The sequence below is a fragment of the Pteropus medius genome, unplaced genomic scaffold (genome assembly GCF_902729225.1).
Source record: "Pteropus medius unplaced genomic scaffold, Ma_sr-lr_union100, whole genome shotgun sequence".
In the NCBI taxonomy this organism is placed as follows: Eukaryota; Metazoa; Chordata; class Mammalia; order Chiroptera; family Pteropodidae; genus Pteropus; species Pteropus medius.
Genome location: NW_024344434.1, coordinates 1,027,207 through 1,042,366, shown reverse-complemented (window position 1 = coordinate 1,042,366; position 15,160 = coordinate 1,027,207). Strand labels below are relative to the sequence as shown.

At 41.1% G+C, this 15,160-nt stretch overlaps 1 protein-coding gene across 13 annotated transcripts in view; it reads left to right on the top strand.

Moving 5' to 3' along the window:
- Positions 1-8,865: 8,865 nt before the first annotated feature.
- The window catches only part of CFAP221 (cilia and flagella associated protein 221), a 94,773-nt gene continuing 88,478 nt past the window's right edge, over positions 8,866-15,160 (top strand). For 5 of the 13 annotated variants that reach the window (XM_039872664.1, XM_039872663.1, XM_039872662.1 and 2 more), the window contains exons 1-3: positions 8,867-9,278; positions 10,705-10,890; positions 13,330-13,430. In XM_039872664.1, the coding sequence (XP_039728598.1) occupies positions 10,752-10,890; positions 13,330-13,430 (240 nt within the window). In that variant the 5' untranslated portion in view covers positions 8,867-9,278; positions 10,705-10,751. Of the gene's footprint in view, positions 9,312-10,704; positions 10,891-13,329; positions 13,431-15,160 lie in introns of those variants that run through there. The other 8 variants (XM_039872675.1, XM_039872673.1, XM_039872672.1 and 5 more) reach the window with 7 other exon arrangements.

Below are 15,160 nucleotides of genomic sequence, written 5' to 3'. Positions count from 1 at the left end.
GCTCCTGCAGGCTCGGCCCAGGGGTGGAGGAGACCGGGAGAGGGCACGCTGGCTTAGCTTTTGACGCTGCAACACTCCTAAGTCCGGAAAGAGCACTCAGCCCTCTCACAACCTTGCTGCGCGCGGATGGGCAACTTATGACACCTTTTTAAACCTCACTGTTTTCAACCCTAACGATACATCTAATAACACCCATCTTCGGGATGAAAGAAGGCTGTGCTAGTGTCCTGTGACATAGCGGGTGCTCAGTCAATGCCTGTTGCATCTAGTCTGTGGGTGGGGCAGCTACCTTGGACTTTATTTCCGATTTCCACTTTTTTTTCCTTCGCTATTAAAGTTATATTGGCCCATTTTGGAAAGTTTCGCTCGCATGAGCGCCATTACCTGTGGAAGTCTTCGATAATCAGATGGACCAAGCAGGAACGTCTGGTCCACTTGGACAGTTGAGACTATGCTGAGGATGAATCATCCGGAGGCTTCGTGCTTCTTGGTCTCTCTGGAGGTTATTTAAACATTTCGCATATATTTCCAGTAGCGAGCTCAATCTGAGTCTGAGTGCACAGATTTCCTGGATGATGGTATTTGGCTTTTGAACACACACACACAAAAACCCTCAGATGGCTCTTGGATACCCAATTTTTTGTTCCTCTTCACTGCTGCCTACTCCCTTTCCTCTTGTGTCTCCTTTTATCTTGACTTTTCCCCCAGGCACTTTAAACACGTCAGCTCATTGAATTTTTCCCCCAAACCGATAGGTAATATTATACAGGTTTGACAGAAGGTAGAGGATCAATAACAGGTCCAGATACATGTCACTTAGAAGTCAGATGGGAGAGCCTGGATCTGCACTACCATGGCGGACTCTGATTCTCCGTGACTGACTTTTGGTCACATTGCTAAGTGGCTGTTAAAGTAAGATGCTGTAGCCCTCAGCAGCCTTCCTACCTGAAGAGGCGATTGATAAGGCGAAGTTTGTAAATCGCAGCAGAAATTAAAAGGGAAAAAATGTTTTCAGCTCCCAGGAAAAGATGTTTTCAGCCACAGTCAATACTCGATACATGTCAATTTAAAGTTAGCATAACCACAAACTCGCTTTTAGGGACTTTCACTATAGAAATGCTCACCCAAGGGCCCAATGAAAGATGTACAAGAATATCTGTGGAAGCACTATCATGGTAGTAGAAAATGAGAGATAATGTATATGGAGGGGGAACACTTAGCCCCATTCTTGATGTTACCTTCTTTGTGGAAAGCAACCACAAGTATAATCCTCCTGGCCTCTCTCTAACTCCCTCAGTAATGCCCTTCCCTTCAACACACACACGCACACATACACACACAGAGATGAGATGAGCTCTACATGATTGATGTGTTTGGGATATGAACTAGCATGAAGTTTTGCCTCCCAACCCTCCCTCTCCTTTGTCAGCACCTCGACCTGCAGAGAGCCTGTAATTGAGTTGCTCTGGGCCAGGCTGTCAATGGTGGTCAAGGCTCTGATTGTGTTGATTGAGTATCATCAGTGACAAGGTCTATGTAGTTCTGGGGTTCACTGGTAGAAAACCCACTTGCCCACAAGTATAAATCACATTCTCCAAGACCAACGTTACCACTAATAAAAGTGACATTGGCCATATCTATCTTAATCTTATTTCTCAATTGATTTGAGATTTGGACTGGAAAGAAAAAATGTTACTTGTTGGGCCTTGCTTAAAGTCCAGCACCCTAAATGTGCATGAGGTAAAGACTTGAAATTTGTACTGTATAGACCTCGTTCCTTGAATATTTTCTGTAACTGCTGTATGTATTGTTTTTTTTTTCTTTTTATGGAAAGAAATAAAAAGAAAACAATACAAAAATAAAATCTGTGTTTTATGCCAGAACCTCATGATCTCCACTGAAAAAGCAAAACATTCTGGGCAATTCAATAAATTTTTGGCCTGTGGCAGGCCATTTATTCTTCCTTAAATGGGAGGCTCTGCCTCTCAGAGTGATAAGAAAAAGGTCTGAAGTACTCTGTGAGAAGCCCTTTTACAAGCCATAGATGCATTACTAGCTTTGCAAAGCCCACCTGAGAATAATAGGGGAAGAGGCAAGAGATAGGGAGCTAACAACATATTTAATACCTGCCATGTGCGAGGGTGTCTTGTAGGAATTTGGGATGTGTTGTCATATCTGATCCTCCAAGACTACTTAAGAGAGAATTCCTTTCCTTGACTAATCCAGAGCTTGAGGCTTGAAGAAGATAAGTGCTAGCTGCCAACATCACAGTTAACAAAGAATAGGGCCAGGATTTGAACCCAGGACTGAACCCAAAGCCCATGCCCTTTGCACTGTACTAGGTAGGATTCTTCTCAATCATGAAGACGACTTCCTTAACTCTGAGGGCTGTCACAGTTCTTTTGCACACATCATCTCATTTTATCCTCAAAACAAGTCTGTGGGATATAGGACCAGTGGTCAGGGGCCAGCAGAAGAGGGAGGAACCATCACTCAAATGGATTAATTGAAGAGAGTTTAATGAAAGTACTCTTTCATTAAAAGAGTACTTTCATTAAACTCTACTTTCATTAAACTCATTTCATTAAATTCTAATGAAAGTAAAGAGTACTTTCATTAAACTCTACTTTGATCTAGGTGCAGAGGCGTGGGCTGGGTTAAGGGAACCAACAAGGGACAGTGAGGTGCCAGTGATTAGCAACAAAGGGTCTGAAGGGTGACAAAGACTCTCTTGACCAAACTTTAGTCAGGTCCTCTTCTAAACTAGGCCTCCATCTTGACCCCTTCTGCCTTTGGCCTACCTAACCCACTCTCAGCAACAGTTCTGCCATCAGTGTTTTTGAGAATACCTCTACTTCTGATATCTGATCACCCTTGATATCTGACTAAGCTCCTCATCTCTCACCCTTGATTTCTAAATCCTGTTGGTTTAGCAAGAATCCCCCATCCTTGATGTCTCCTCTTAGTAATCTTCCATCCACTTATCCCTCACCCTGCTCCTTGGCTAAAAATCCCCACTTGTTCTTGTCATATTCTAAGTTGAGTTTGATCTCTCTCCCTTATTGCAACAGTCTTGAATAAAGTCTTCCTTACCATTTTAACAAGTGTTAGAATAATTTTTTCTTTAACAAAGGGTAATGATAGAAAGAAATGTTCCCAGAAGCTAGCTAGAGCTGTCCTCGAAAGAGAAGCCACTAATAGGATCTTAACCAGAAAGGAAAGCAGCCACTCTCAAAACTGTGGCCTGACAAGGGCATCAGGTCATGGGATAAATACTTTGACCTCTCTCTTGTCCACTGACCTCCTGACAATGTCTCCCATTGGCTGAACCCAACCCAAAGCCAGAGACAAGGCAGGCAGATGGGGGTTGCGGGGAGGTAACTGTCCATAGAATTTAATCTCCTGGATGGAGAAGATAGAAAATGGCTTTGGAAGGGATGAAAGAAAAAGAGAATGACCCCACTTGGAAATATTACTAAACTTATTTAACCAATGAAGAAATTGTGACTTGATGAGGTTATAACTCAAGATCACACATCTGAGAGGTAGGATTGCTCATACTGAAACTCTGGTCTTCTGACTCCCAGCCCTGCATTGTTTCCATTCCACTTATACCCATGGTCCCCAAATCTATCAATGGAAAACTAGCAATTATTTATTATCATTTCACAGTTCTGGGAGTTGGCATGGCTCAGCCAGGCAGTTATCATTTGGGATCTCTCACAGGGTTGCAATCAGACAGTGACTGGTACCAGAGTCACCTCAAGATGTGCTCACTCAAATGTTGGAGGCTGGAGCAGCTAGGGGTCTCCCTCAGCTGTCTTCCTCTAGCTCTTTGTGAGAATTTACAACCCCTCACCCCTACAGGAAAAAAGTAGAGGAAAAAAGATTTTTCCTCCCCTACAATACAAATCCCCTCAAAAATTAAATTTAAACATTTTCCTTAAGCCAAAAGGGAAAGAGATCTTTTTCTCCTCTCCCTTTTCTTTCAGCATTTCCTTTAGAAAACTTATCATTGTAAATCCTTTCCCTTTCTCTTTGAGACACATTTAAATCATTTTAAAAGCTAATTAAGCTCTTGCTAGTTTTGTATCCCAAGAATGTCTTGCTCGAAGGCCTTGAACATCAAGCAAGATGGTGCTCTGTCTCCCTGTCACTATGAAAGTTTAAGCTAGACCCTTGGCTCCAAGTTGTAATTTCTCACTTGCAGAAAATATACGAGAAGTTCAATTTTTCCTTTAGATAAAGGCAATTAGCATGTATGTGATGGATTGTATCTGGCTGGCTATCTAAAAGGGTAAGATTTCTGTTTGTCTTTGCAATCTCTCTGTGGATTGCTGGTGATGTGTCTAGTTTAATGTTCATTCAATAATAAAATTGGTTCATTCCTTTCAGCATTTTGTAGAGAGGGTTCATTTAGTTAGCAGGAAATTTTATTTTTAATTACTTTTCCAACAAGAAATTACGTCATTTTTTTTTGACATTTTTCCAACAGCATTAAACACTGTTGGAAAATTAATTAAGCATATTCATTCAATGAATATTTATGGAGTACCTACTCTGATAGATAGATAGATAGATAGATAGATAGATAGATAGATAGATAGATAGATGATAATTTAAAAAAAATTTTTTTCACTTTTGAATCCATTTCTGTCGCTTGTAACAGAAAGAACTCTGACATATATTTAAGGAAGGCTTCTTGGGAAAGTAATATTTGAGCCAAAGGGGTTGGTTAGGAGGTGAGAGGTGAGGAGAGCACTAAGGAAAGAGTAAGAAGTTGGATGTCCAGGTCTAAGGCCTTCAATAAATGACTCCACCAATGAAATGAACTTTCTCTGCCCCTTCAGTTGTTCAGTAAAACAAACAAAAAGGTCTGTCCTCTCCTGAATGTGAGCTTTCTGGGCTCCAAACTAATGTATTATTGATGAGCCATAAATAATAGGGCAAGCATGATTTCCTATTCAGTGCTGAAGTACAAAGGCACAACACTGACATTGTAATGAGGTTTTTATGGCCCAGGCTTACTGTTTATAATCTGGAAATGTGGGCTGGCTTTCTCAGGAAAGCAGTTTATCTTTTACTTTTCTTATTTTCCATCTCCATTTGTCAGTATCCTTTTGAATATTTGTATTAAACATTATGGTTAAAACAGATCAAACAAAAGAGAACAAATAAAACCATATCGGAAAAACAATGTTGCTGGTGCTCCCATGGTGCTCCATGGCCTTACTTCCACTGTGTGGAGCAAAGACGTTCATGTGCACCCAACCTCTCAGGGGCTCCCTACATTTCTGCCCTATAAGTCAGTTTGGCCTGGCATACAAAAAACGATGTTCACAAAAGACAAAATGAGGGTCACATCCTGATCATCAATTAGTCATGTGACCTTGGGCAAGTTACTTTAGCCCTCTAAGCCCCAATTTCTTCATCCGTATAATGGGGAGAGTAATACCCATCTTTCAGCATTGCTATAGGTTGAAAATAATTCAGTACAATTATATTTCCTGGATATATAAATTAAGATGCATTTGGCTGCAGAAAATAGCCAAACCAACTCAAACTGGCTGAAACAGCAATAAGAATAAGTATTGGCTCACATGACATGTGAATCCAGAGATAGCGCATCTTTAGAGTCGACTAGTGTGTGTGGCTCATGCTCTGTTGGCCATGTGCTCCTCTGAATTGGATGACCTCAGGCTAATCTTGCTGTAAGCGAGATGTCTATAGCAGTTCTGCAGCCTCATATCTACAATCAATGCCAGAGGAACAGAGAATGTGGTACTCTCTTAAGATGTTGACTCTCCTCCATCAAAAGGTGGAGTTTATGTTCCTGGTGGACCTTTGTAACAGTCTCAACTGATAAAATGAGGTAGAAGTGATGCTGCACAAGTTTCAAAGGTAGGTCATAAAAGGAAATACTGCTTAAGCCTGGCTCTCTTCTGGAACCCAGCGACCATGTTGTGAGGAAGTCCAGGATGTATGCAGATATTTTGGTCAAGAGCTTCACCTAGACTCCCAGCTGGCAGCTTTAACACCATCCACCAGATGACGCCTTCAGACTATTCCACTTCCCAGCTTTTGAGTCTTCCACCAGAAGAAACAAGCCATCTCTACTGTGCCCTGTGTGAATTCCTGTCCCACAGGAACTGTGAGAGATAGTAAATGATTATAGTTGTTTTAAGTCACCAAATTTGGGGACAATTTGTTATGGAGCAATACATAATGAATATGACTTAAAATGAAAAAAAAGTCTGCAAGGCAAAAACTATTAACGGCAAATGACAAACTGGGGGAAAATTTTGCAACTCTTATTGCAGAACACAAGACTAATGTCCCTACTATATAAAGAGCTCCAACAACTCACTAAGAAAAGGATCAAGAACCCAATGGAAAAATGGGTAAGGGACATGGATTTACAGAAAAGGAAATACAATGTCTCCTAAACATATGAAAACATGCTCACCTTCACTTATCATTAAAGATATAAAAAGTAAGACCATACTGAAATACTAATTTTTACACATCAGATTAGTAGAAATAGAAAATTTTAAAAATATATTCTGTTAGTGAGGCTGTAAGAAAACAAGTGTGACCATGCATTACAGGTAGGAGTAAAAAAAATGATGCAAAGCCTGCTGAGGGCAACTCGACAATAGTTATCAGTATTACAAATGCACAGACCCTCTGACCTAGCACTTTCAGTTTAGGGACTTTTCCTACAGATATACTCACATGCATATAAATGGATGTATGTACAAGTTTGTAGAAATGATGTATTCATTTGTATAAATCATTACAACATAGTTTATAATAGCAAAAGGTCAGAAACAACCTATATATCTAATAATAGGGGATTGATTACATAAATCATAAAATATTTGTAGCCATAAAAAAAAGGAAGTACTTCATGAACATCTATAGAATGATCACCTAGATATATCTTTAAGTGAAAAAAAGAAGAGTCAGAAGAGTAAACTGTTTGGGCTTTTAAACAGGGTGTCAACTTTTCACACATGCGAGCATATATATAATTGCTTCTATATGTATAACATATCCCTGGGAAGATAAATAAGAATCTGGTAACATGAGTTACCTCTGGGAAAGGGAACGTAGTGGCTTAAGGACAAAAATAGGAAGGAGATTTTTTACTTCTTGAATGTTGAACAATATTAATATATTGACCATATTCCAAATATATATATATATTTAGAATTCAGTAAGCATAACTCATTAATGACTTAATTCTACAAATATTTTGAAGGTCCTACCATGTGCCAGGCAGTGTGCAAAGTGATGAGTGTACGGTGGTGAATAAGTCAGACTTCATTGAATGTATCGTCTAGGAAGACAGACATCAAAGATGCAAACTCATCAATCTAAAGTCACACACTGAGTTAAGGGCATTGAAGGGAAAGATTGCAGTGCTGGGAGAGAATAATGGGGTGGAAACTTATTTAGAAAGTATTGATTGTAAAATAAAAGTTGGCTAGGTGTTCCATCACCAAAAAGTATTGATTTGGGAAAAAGAAAGGATTGCAATCCTATAACTGCAGCCAAGGCAAACTACGTAGAAGTTCTACCCGAAGACGGAGGATATACTTTACAGAAGGGAAATTAAACTGTTCCAACCATAGAGCTATGTTGTAAACTTAGAGTTCTTCTGGTAGGGTTCTTTCGATGACATAGAATGTGACAGTTTTTCCTACAGGCCCTAGCTCCTCCTGATTTCTGTGCAGATTAAGGTCTCTCATGAATTTTAACAAAAGTGAAGCCAGGGAAAGTGAAGCCTTTTTGAGAAAGGGATCTTAAGGCTGAGTAGGAATTAGCCAGGTTCCTGGTTATTTATTGCTGCAGCTAGCCCCAACTTACAAACTTGAAACAACAATCATTTTCTTATTTCTCATGAATTTTGGGGTCAGAAATTCAGGCAGGACTGGATCAGCTTCAAGGGGAGGGCAAAGGGACCAACCTGTCCATGGGAGTAGTGTCAAAGAATTTTCAGCCAGCTTTAACTCACGACGCCAGGCAAAGAGGTGAAGTGGGTTGAGGAGAAGGTGGAGTGAAGGGCCAGCAGTCAGGGCCTGCAGAGCCTTGATAGTTGTGTTAAGTATTTTGAATTTTATTTTCTGTACAATGTGAAGCCACTAAGGAGTTTTAAGCAAGGAAATTAACGGTTCCTCCCATGCTATGGAATGTATAGCTTACAGCTTCCGTGCTTATTATCACACTCATCTCACTGCATCAGTTTGCAGGAGGCTGGGATACCTTTCTGTTCTGCTCATGGCAAACACTAAACAAAATACATAAATGAATTGATTAAATAATTCATGATCTGAATCAGCTGCAATTGTAGAGCATCAGTTCACTGATTCACAAACTTTAATGTGTCTATGGGAGATCTCACTAAAACTGGCAAACTCTAAGTTTTACTGCATTTATAACACAATTGAGCGCTAGATATTTCATGATATTAAGAAATTATTGTAATTTTTTAGGCACTGGAATTGTGGTTATGTTTTTTTAAAAGAATCTTTGTCTTTTGGAGGGATATTCTGAAAAATTTTGGATGAAATGACTTCTGGAATTTCTTCAAAATAATACAGGGAGTAGGGGGAAGGTATAGAGGAAACATGATTAGCCATGGTTTGATAATTGTTGCAGTGTGTGTTGAAGGTTCTTTATACTATTCTAACTACTTTTGTATATGTTCGAACTTTATCATAATAGAAAACATAAAATAACCTATATTAAAGTTGGGCGTCCATAAATAATCGTCCGCCGGGCAAGCTCCACCCACTGCGCCTGGGAGCCCCGCCCCTCTCGGCCCGCCCCTCTCCCGCGATCTGCTCTAGCAGGTTCGGGGTTCGTGGTGTCTCCCGACTTTCTCATTTCCCCTCGGGAGTCCATTGGCCTCGCACTTCATAAGTTGCATTCTCTGTTCTTCCCCACGCCCCGCAGGCTGCTCCGAGTCCCCGGAAGTAGCCCACGGCCTCTGGACCTTGCGCTGCGATGACCCGGTTCTGCCCGTCCCCCATGTCCTCGGGGAGTTTGGTAGCGTCCGGAGGCAGACCCGGGAAGCGCGTCCGCGTCGTCACGGCGACGCTCGGAGCTGGTGCGGGCGCCTGCCGACTGCAGCCCGGGAACCATCTCCAGTGTGAGCGGCCTGGGACCTGGAGCCGGGGTGGCATCTTTGGCCGCCGCCAAGCTGCTGAAGCAGCTTGAACCCCGGGCGGGTGTCCAGCCGCAAGTCAGCATGGGCCGGGGTCGGAGGAGAGGTCGGGCCTAAAGGATTAATTGGGAGGCGGTTGGTGCGTGGGTCTGCGGTCAACCCCCGCCCTTAGCAGGGGATGGGTAAAGAAGCGCTGAAGCAGCAGGCGTTTGGCAAGGATGGGAGGGCCTGCTCCGTAGAGGATGGGGCTAGGGGTCCGAGGATGTGGGATGTGTGAAAAGAGAGACAAGTTTACCCTGGGGGCGAGTGAACTGAAAGAAGCGCCTGTGTGAGAATGGTTTAGTTATTGTACCTACCTGAAGAAGGGCAGGGAATTTCGAGGAAAAGGGGGCTGGAGAGGTTCATTTGGAGCAGGTGTTGAGGGGATGGGAGTATGAACCAGGTAAGGTAAAGGCTGCGCGGAGGAGTGGGGAATCTTCAGCGATGCTAGTGAGAGGGATGGAAGGTGAGAGGAAAGGAGAAACTTCTTTCAGAAAGTGATTAAGCACCTTCTTCAGCGTAGTCACTGTATCTTGCTTGATGCTGTAGACTTTTTTTTTTTTGGAATCTAAAGCTATGAGACTTCTCAAAAAACAAACAAACAAACAAAACCAAGCATATAAAGATTCACACATGGTTTTACATCAAATTTCAAGGTCTTCACAGAGTAGATCCCTAGTCCCTACAAGTGCTCCAAGTTAAGACCAAGTTAAGAGACTTAGCTGTGGAAGATATAAAGATGTGTGGGATTTGTAAAGTGCCATTACAAGTCAATAAATTGTTAATGCCAAATGAGTTGGAGAGGCAGTAATTGCTAAAGAATGTTAAAGGGTATTGGGATCAGTGTGGACTTTATAAAGAAGGTGGAACTTAAAATGACTGTGGTAAGGGAAGGCCAATCTGACAAAAGGTATGACATGAACTGGGACACTTGGTCCTAGGACAGAGATCCTAGGAAAGACCCAGTGGCAGTGGAAGAGGTTCATAGCTTCTTCACCTCCTCATTGGCCTACAGAGGGGTCCAGGAAGGTGGCTCATAAATGCCAGTGCTCTTTAAACAGCATCTCCAAATATTAAAGGGTTTCATGGTCATATCTAAGAAACTGATTTGCAGAAATCTCAGAATGAAGATGCCTATTTAAATTGTTTATTTCAACATTTTCCAAACTCATTCTGTTGTGAGAGCCTTTTCCCCCTTCTATGCCCCTACTAATAGCTCAAGAAGCATCTTAGGACTATATTTTTGGAAAAGCCCTTGAAGAAGACCACAGAAGGGTTTTGAACAACGGCATGATATTGGGTTGTGATGTGTGATGTAAGAAGATTAATGGGACAACCATGTGTGGGAATGGAGTGGCCAGCAGAGAGACGAGGCAGGGAGGGCCTGAACCACAGTAAACGACACAATGATAAGAGGAACATTTGTCAAAGACTAAGAAAAGAATGTGTGTGATTTCTTGTGGATGATTAAACTGCTACTGTTTTCTTCGTAGGAAATGACCTTTGGCTCTAAAAAGAAAACTCCATTTTTCATGATAAAATGGCAGTGGTGAAAACCCCCAGCAGAGAACTAAAGAATGCTGAAGAACCATTTAATAATGTATCACCCCTCCTTTTGAGGAGCCTAGTGGATGAGCCCAAGAAAAGAAGAGAAGTGCCTAATCACCTCCTAGAATCAAGTAAGTGGTTAGAAACAGATTTTCTTTACAACTCACATCTTCCTAGAGAATCCAAAGTCCAGAAAGCATAGTGGAACTTTTGGTAGTGATTTATCTATATTGTTTTATAGGATCATAATAGTTTTTATTAAGAACAATGGTTTTAGGGTTGGTTCCATAGTATAGTGGTTAGCACGTCTACTTTACATGCAGAAGGTCCTGGGTTCGTGCCCCAGTGGAGCCACGGTCCATACCCCAGGTGCGCCAGGCCCCACAGGTGCGCCAGGCCCCAGGTGCACCAGGCTTCGAGTACGCACCACTAGAGGTGGGAGGAGACACCCATCTTCAGAAATCTAGTTTTTAAAGGGAGAAGGCAACATCCATAGGTCAGGGGTGGAAGGGGGCAGGGTTAAAAAAATGAATGAATGAATGAATGAATGAATGAACAATGGTTCTATTTAGATCCATCCTGAAGATTTTTGAGGTATGAATTAGTTACCAAGTTCTTTTGCTCTCACATCCTCAAATATCTTTCCTGTATGTCCCCACTGCCTTGTTCCTTATCCTCAGCAGGTCACCAGAACTATTGTAGTGCTTTCTACCCTCATCACATTCAGTTTCTTTTGTAGAATCCTGGCTGGCTCCCATCCCTATCCTGCTGGAATAATCTCAGTGGTTTCCGCTTACATACAGAATAAAATTACAACTCTTTCATTTGGCATTTGGCCCCACTGGCTGTTGATTCAAACCTGCCCACCCATGTCGGACACCTTTCATCCCCAACTCCAGCCCCACCATGCTGCTCCTGCTCCTTCAAGACCATGTGCATTTTACACCTTCTTGCCTTTTCCCATGCCCATCCCTAGCCTGAAACACCTGATAAATCCTATAGCTATTATATAAAAAGCTAATCATTTTGCATACATTATTTTTGCTTAATTCGCACAACATTAATGTTCTCTTTCTATATTACTGTTGGAGAAGCTGAGACAGAGAGGCTAGATGAATTCCCCAAGATGGCACAAATAAGTGGAGAGTTAGTATTCATGGGGCTATTGCAGCCCCATGTCCAGTTCTCTACCATCACACTAGTTTGCTTTCCACTCATATCTCAAGGCCTATCGCAAATCTGGAAATGTATTTTGGTGTGACATTTTGGTCACAGTAGAGCTTGTTGAGGGCAAATTAATAAACTTGACTGTTTTTGGGCATTAGCAGAAAAGTGCTTGTTTACATTTATTTTGTGACCCTAAAAATAAAAACAAAACCTTCAGCATTAAAAAAAATTACCAAGTAACGTGAATTTCAATACTTAAGAAATTGCCAGATGACTACAAAGATGGTCAGTCTTCCTGAAACACCACCCTAACTCCATTCCAGCTCTTCAGTTTGTCTCAAAGCTGATGATGGCAACAGCTCACCTGGTGAGGAGCAAAAACACAAAATGTTTCACACTCACTTCAGACATACATTAGAATCACAATGGGCTAAGGGATGGGTAAGGGTGTCTGTGGCTCACAGGACTGGGGTATAGCCAAAGTTGAAAGGTGATCATTTGTAAAGAACTGGACAATGCATTCATCTTGAGGAAGGCAGTCTAATGGTTGGAATCAGAAAGAGCTGGGCTTGATTTTTAGCTATCAGCCATGGGCAAGTTGCTTAATCTCATTGAGTCTCAGCTCCTTCATCTGCAAAATGGAAATAATACCTACTACAGAGAGTTGGAGTGAGGATTACAAATGTATGCCTGGCATGAAGCAGGAGGCATGGAAACGATTGTGTAGTGGGTTCTCAGTGCCTTCTCCCCACATCTCAGCTCATGCCTACATGAAGAACTGAGAAAAGCTTTGTAGACCTGGACATTTTTGTGAGCTCAGCTGTTTTAACCTTGTTCTTAAGACTGAAAAAAAAAAAAATGTTTATATCACAACAATAAAAGTTTGAGACTTTCCTATCTAGAGTGATCATTATTTAGAACTTTAAGATTGCTCTATGTAATATTGTAATTCTAGTCAAAGGAAATCAAATAATAACAGCCAAATACACAGTAATAAAATTCATCACTTAGTGTTTAGAATCTTTGAATTGGGCATTCATTGCATAATAAGTAAGCACAGTATTATACAGAGCAAAGACAGGGTTTGTGCGCTTTATGAACTTGTGTTTTATTGTAAAGACTTGTACAAAATATGAAGAACGAATTATTTTAATAGGTAATAAACAATACACTTGAATTCGTACTGTGATATCTCTCAAATGATATGTAACAGTAGAGGGAGAGGCAGTACAGTTCATTTGAAACAGACCATTAATCTTGTTGACAGCTATATCCTCTAACTGAAACTCTCATATGCTTAGAATATCCTAAATTAAAGAGAGCCCGAGTTAATAAGATTATTTCCTTTAATATTTTCTTTTATGTTTCATCTCATGATGTACTTATCTATATTGTCTTTGTAGAGATTTATGCAAAACTTCTGAATAATAAGGTCATACAAGCAAAACCTGGCATTCTGCATTTTGGAGGCTATCAAGTAGAAAAACAGCATCAACAGATTCTGGTAGGTACTTTTTAAAGTGAGATAATTCATCATAATAGTGAAAGACATGAATTTTCTGCATTTATAATACTCATTAGTCTAAAGAGCAGCAGAAATGCAAGTATAAACTAGGCCAGAAAGGTAGTTCAAGGATGAGAAATTTTAAAGTTGCATCAATGTCCTTGGACAAGTTACTTCCCCATGCCAGAGGCTCCGCCCAGCATTCTTTCCAAAATGGCATCATTGTTGAATGACTCTTCTGGTCTGAGAACTGTGCTTGTGTCTTACATAATTCAATTTAATATTGTAATATTACTTTCATTATATAGGTGTGGAAACTGAGATTCCAAAAGGTTAAATAGTTGGCTCAAGAACACATAGCTGCCAAGCAGTAGAAATAGACTGAGTCTTAGGCTGCCTTCCTCCAAGCCAGTGCACTCTTGCTCCCTGCCAACACCACCAGGGAAAGGGGTGTCCCTTTCCTAAGAGGTTCCAGTGAGGGTTTCATTTCACCTGCCTGGGTGAGAAGCCCATGCCTAAATCAATGATTCTGGCCAGATCTGGAATGGAAGAGGTCAGCTCCACTGAACAGGCTTCAGAAGAGACAGATGAAAGAATGGACTGCAAAGTAGCTAAAGTCTACGGTGACTGCAGCCTGCAACAGAGTTATACCGAGGTTTAGTCCTTGCTGGGTCCCTTTCACTGACCTGGATGTTCAGACTGGAGTGAATTGTGCGTGACTGCAGTACACTTAATTCCCATGCATTCCCTGCTCTATAACCTCAGTTATAGCACAACCCCTAAAGTCAAACTGAGAAGGTCATCAGAATTATTCCAATTGGGCTCTAGATCTCAGCCAAACTGGCCTCTGAGCATGTGTGAGAGCAGGCAGAAGTGAGCCTTCCTTCATATGGGCTTGTTATTATGATGTCACCCTCTGGCTCTGTCCCCAGCCACCAAAAGAGTCTCTACTTGTAGATATGGTTCATTTTTACAAGCCATCTCTTACAGTGAATCATTTTAAATAGAATTCTGACTGTTGTGTTAGACTGTTCAAAGTGAAGAGAACCACTGGAAGAAAATGACACATGGTGAAGCTTCTCAGGAAGTGAGGTTAGGTTTTATCAGTCAATCTCCAACGAATGGATTATGCAATTTCCATGAGTCCATATGCCTTGAAGTGGGTAGAATGAGAAGAGGAACCTGTTAGGTGCCAAGTGTTTCCTCTAAGGAAAAGGGTTAGGATTTACAACTGTGACTAGGAACTTCACCCATGAATCTACAAGGATGCAGTACTTAGAACATGGCATCAAAGACTAAGGTTAATGATACATTTTAGAGCTTACTTTTCATGGTTATTAGGTATACTGTCTAGGTTATAGTAGGATAGATCTAGAATAAGTATCATTCATAAATATTCATTGTTTCTAATAAATAAACAATTCACTACCCATCCCCAGTCCCCTCACTCACCTCATTCGTCCACCTACTCCCTAGGCAACCACAGTCTGCTTTTTGTTGGTATAAATTTGCCTTCATTTCATATAAATGGAATCATAGGACATGTGGTCTTTTGTGACTAGCTTTTTTCAGTTAGCATGTTTTCCAGGCTCATTCAACTTGTCACATATATCAGTACTTTATTTCTTTTTACAGCTGAATAATATTCCCTTGTATGGATGTACCACAATTTGTTTATCCATTTATTTGTTCATTGATGGACATTTGAGTTTGCACTTTGGTGTTTTGAA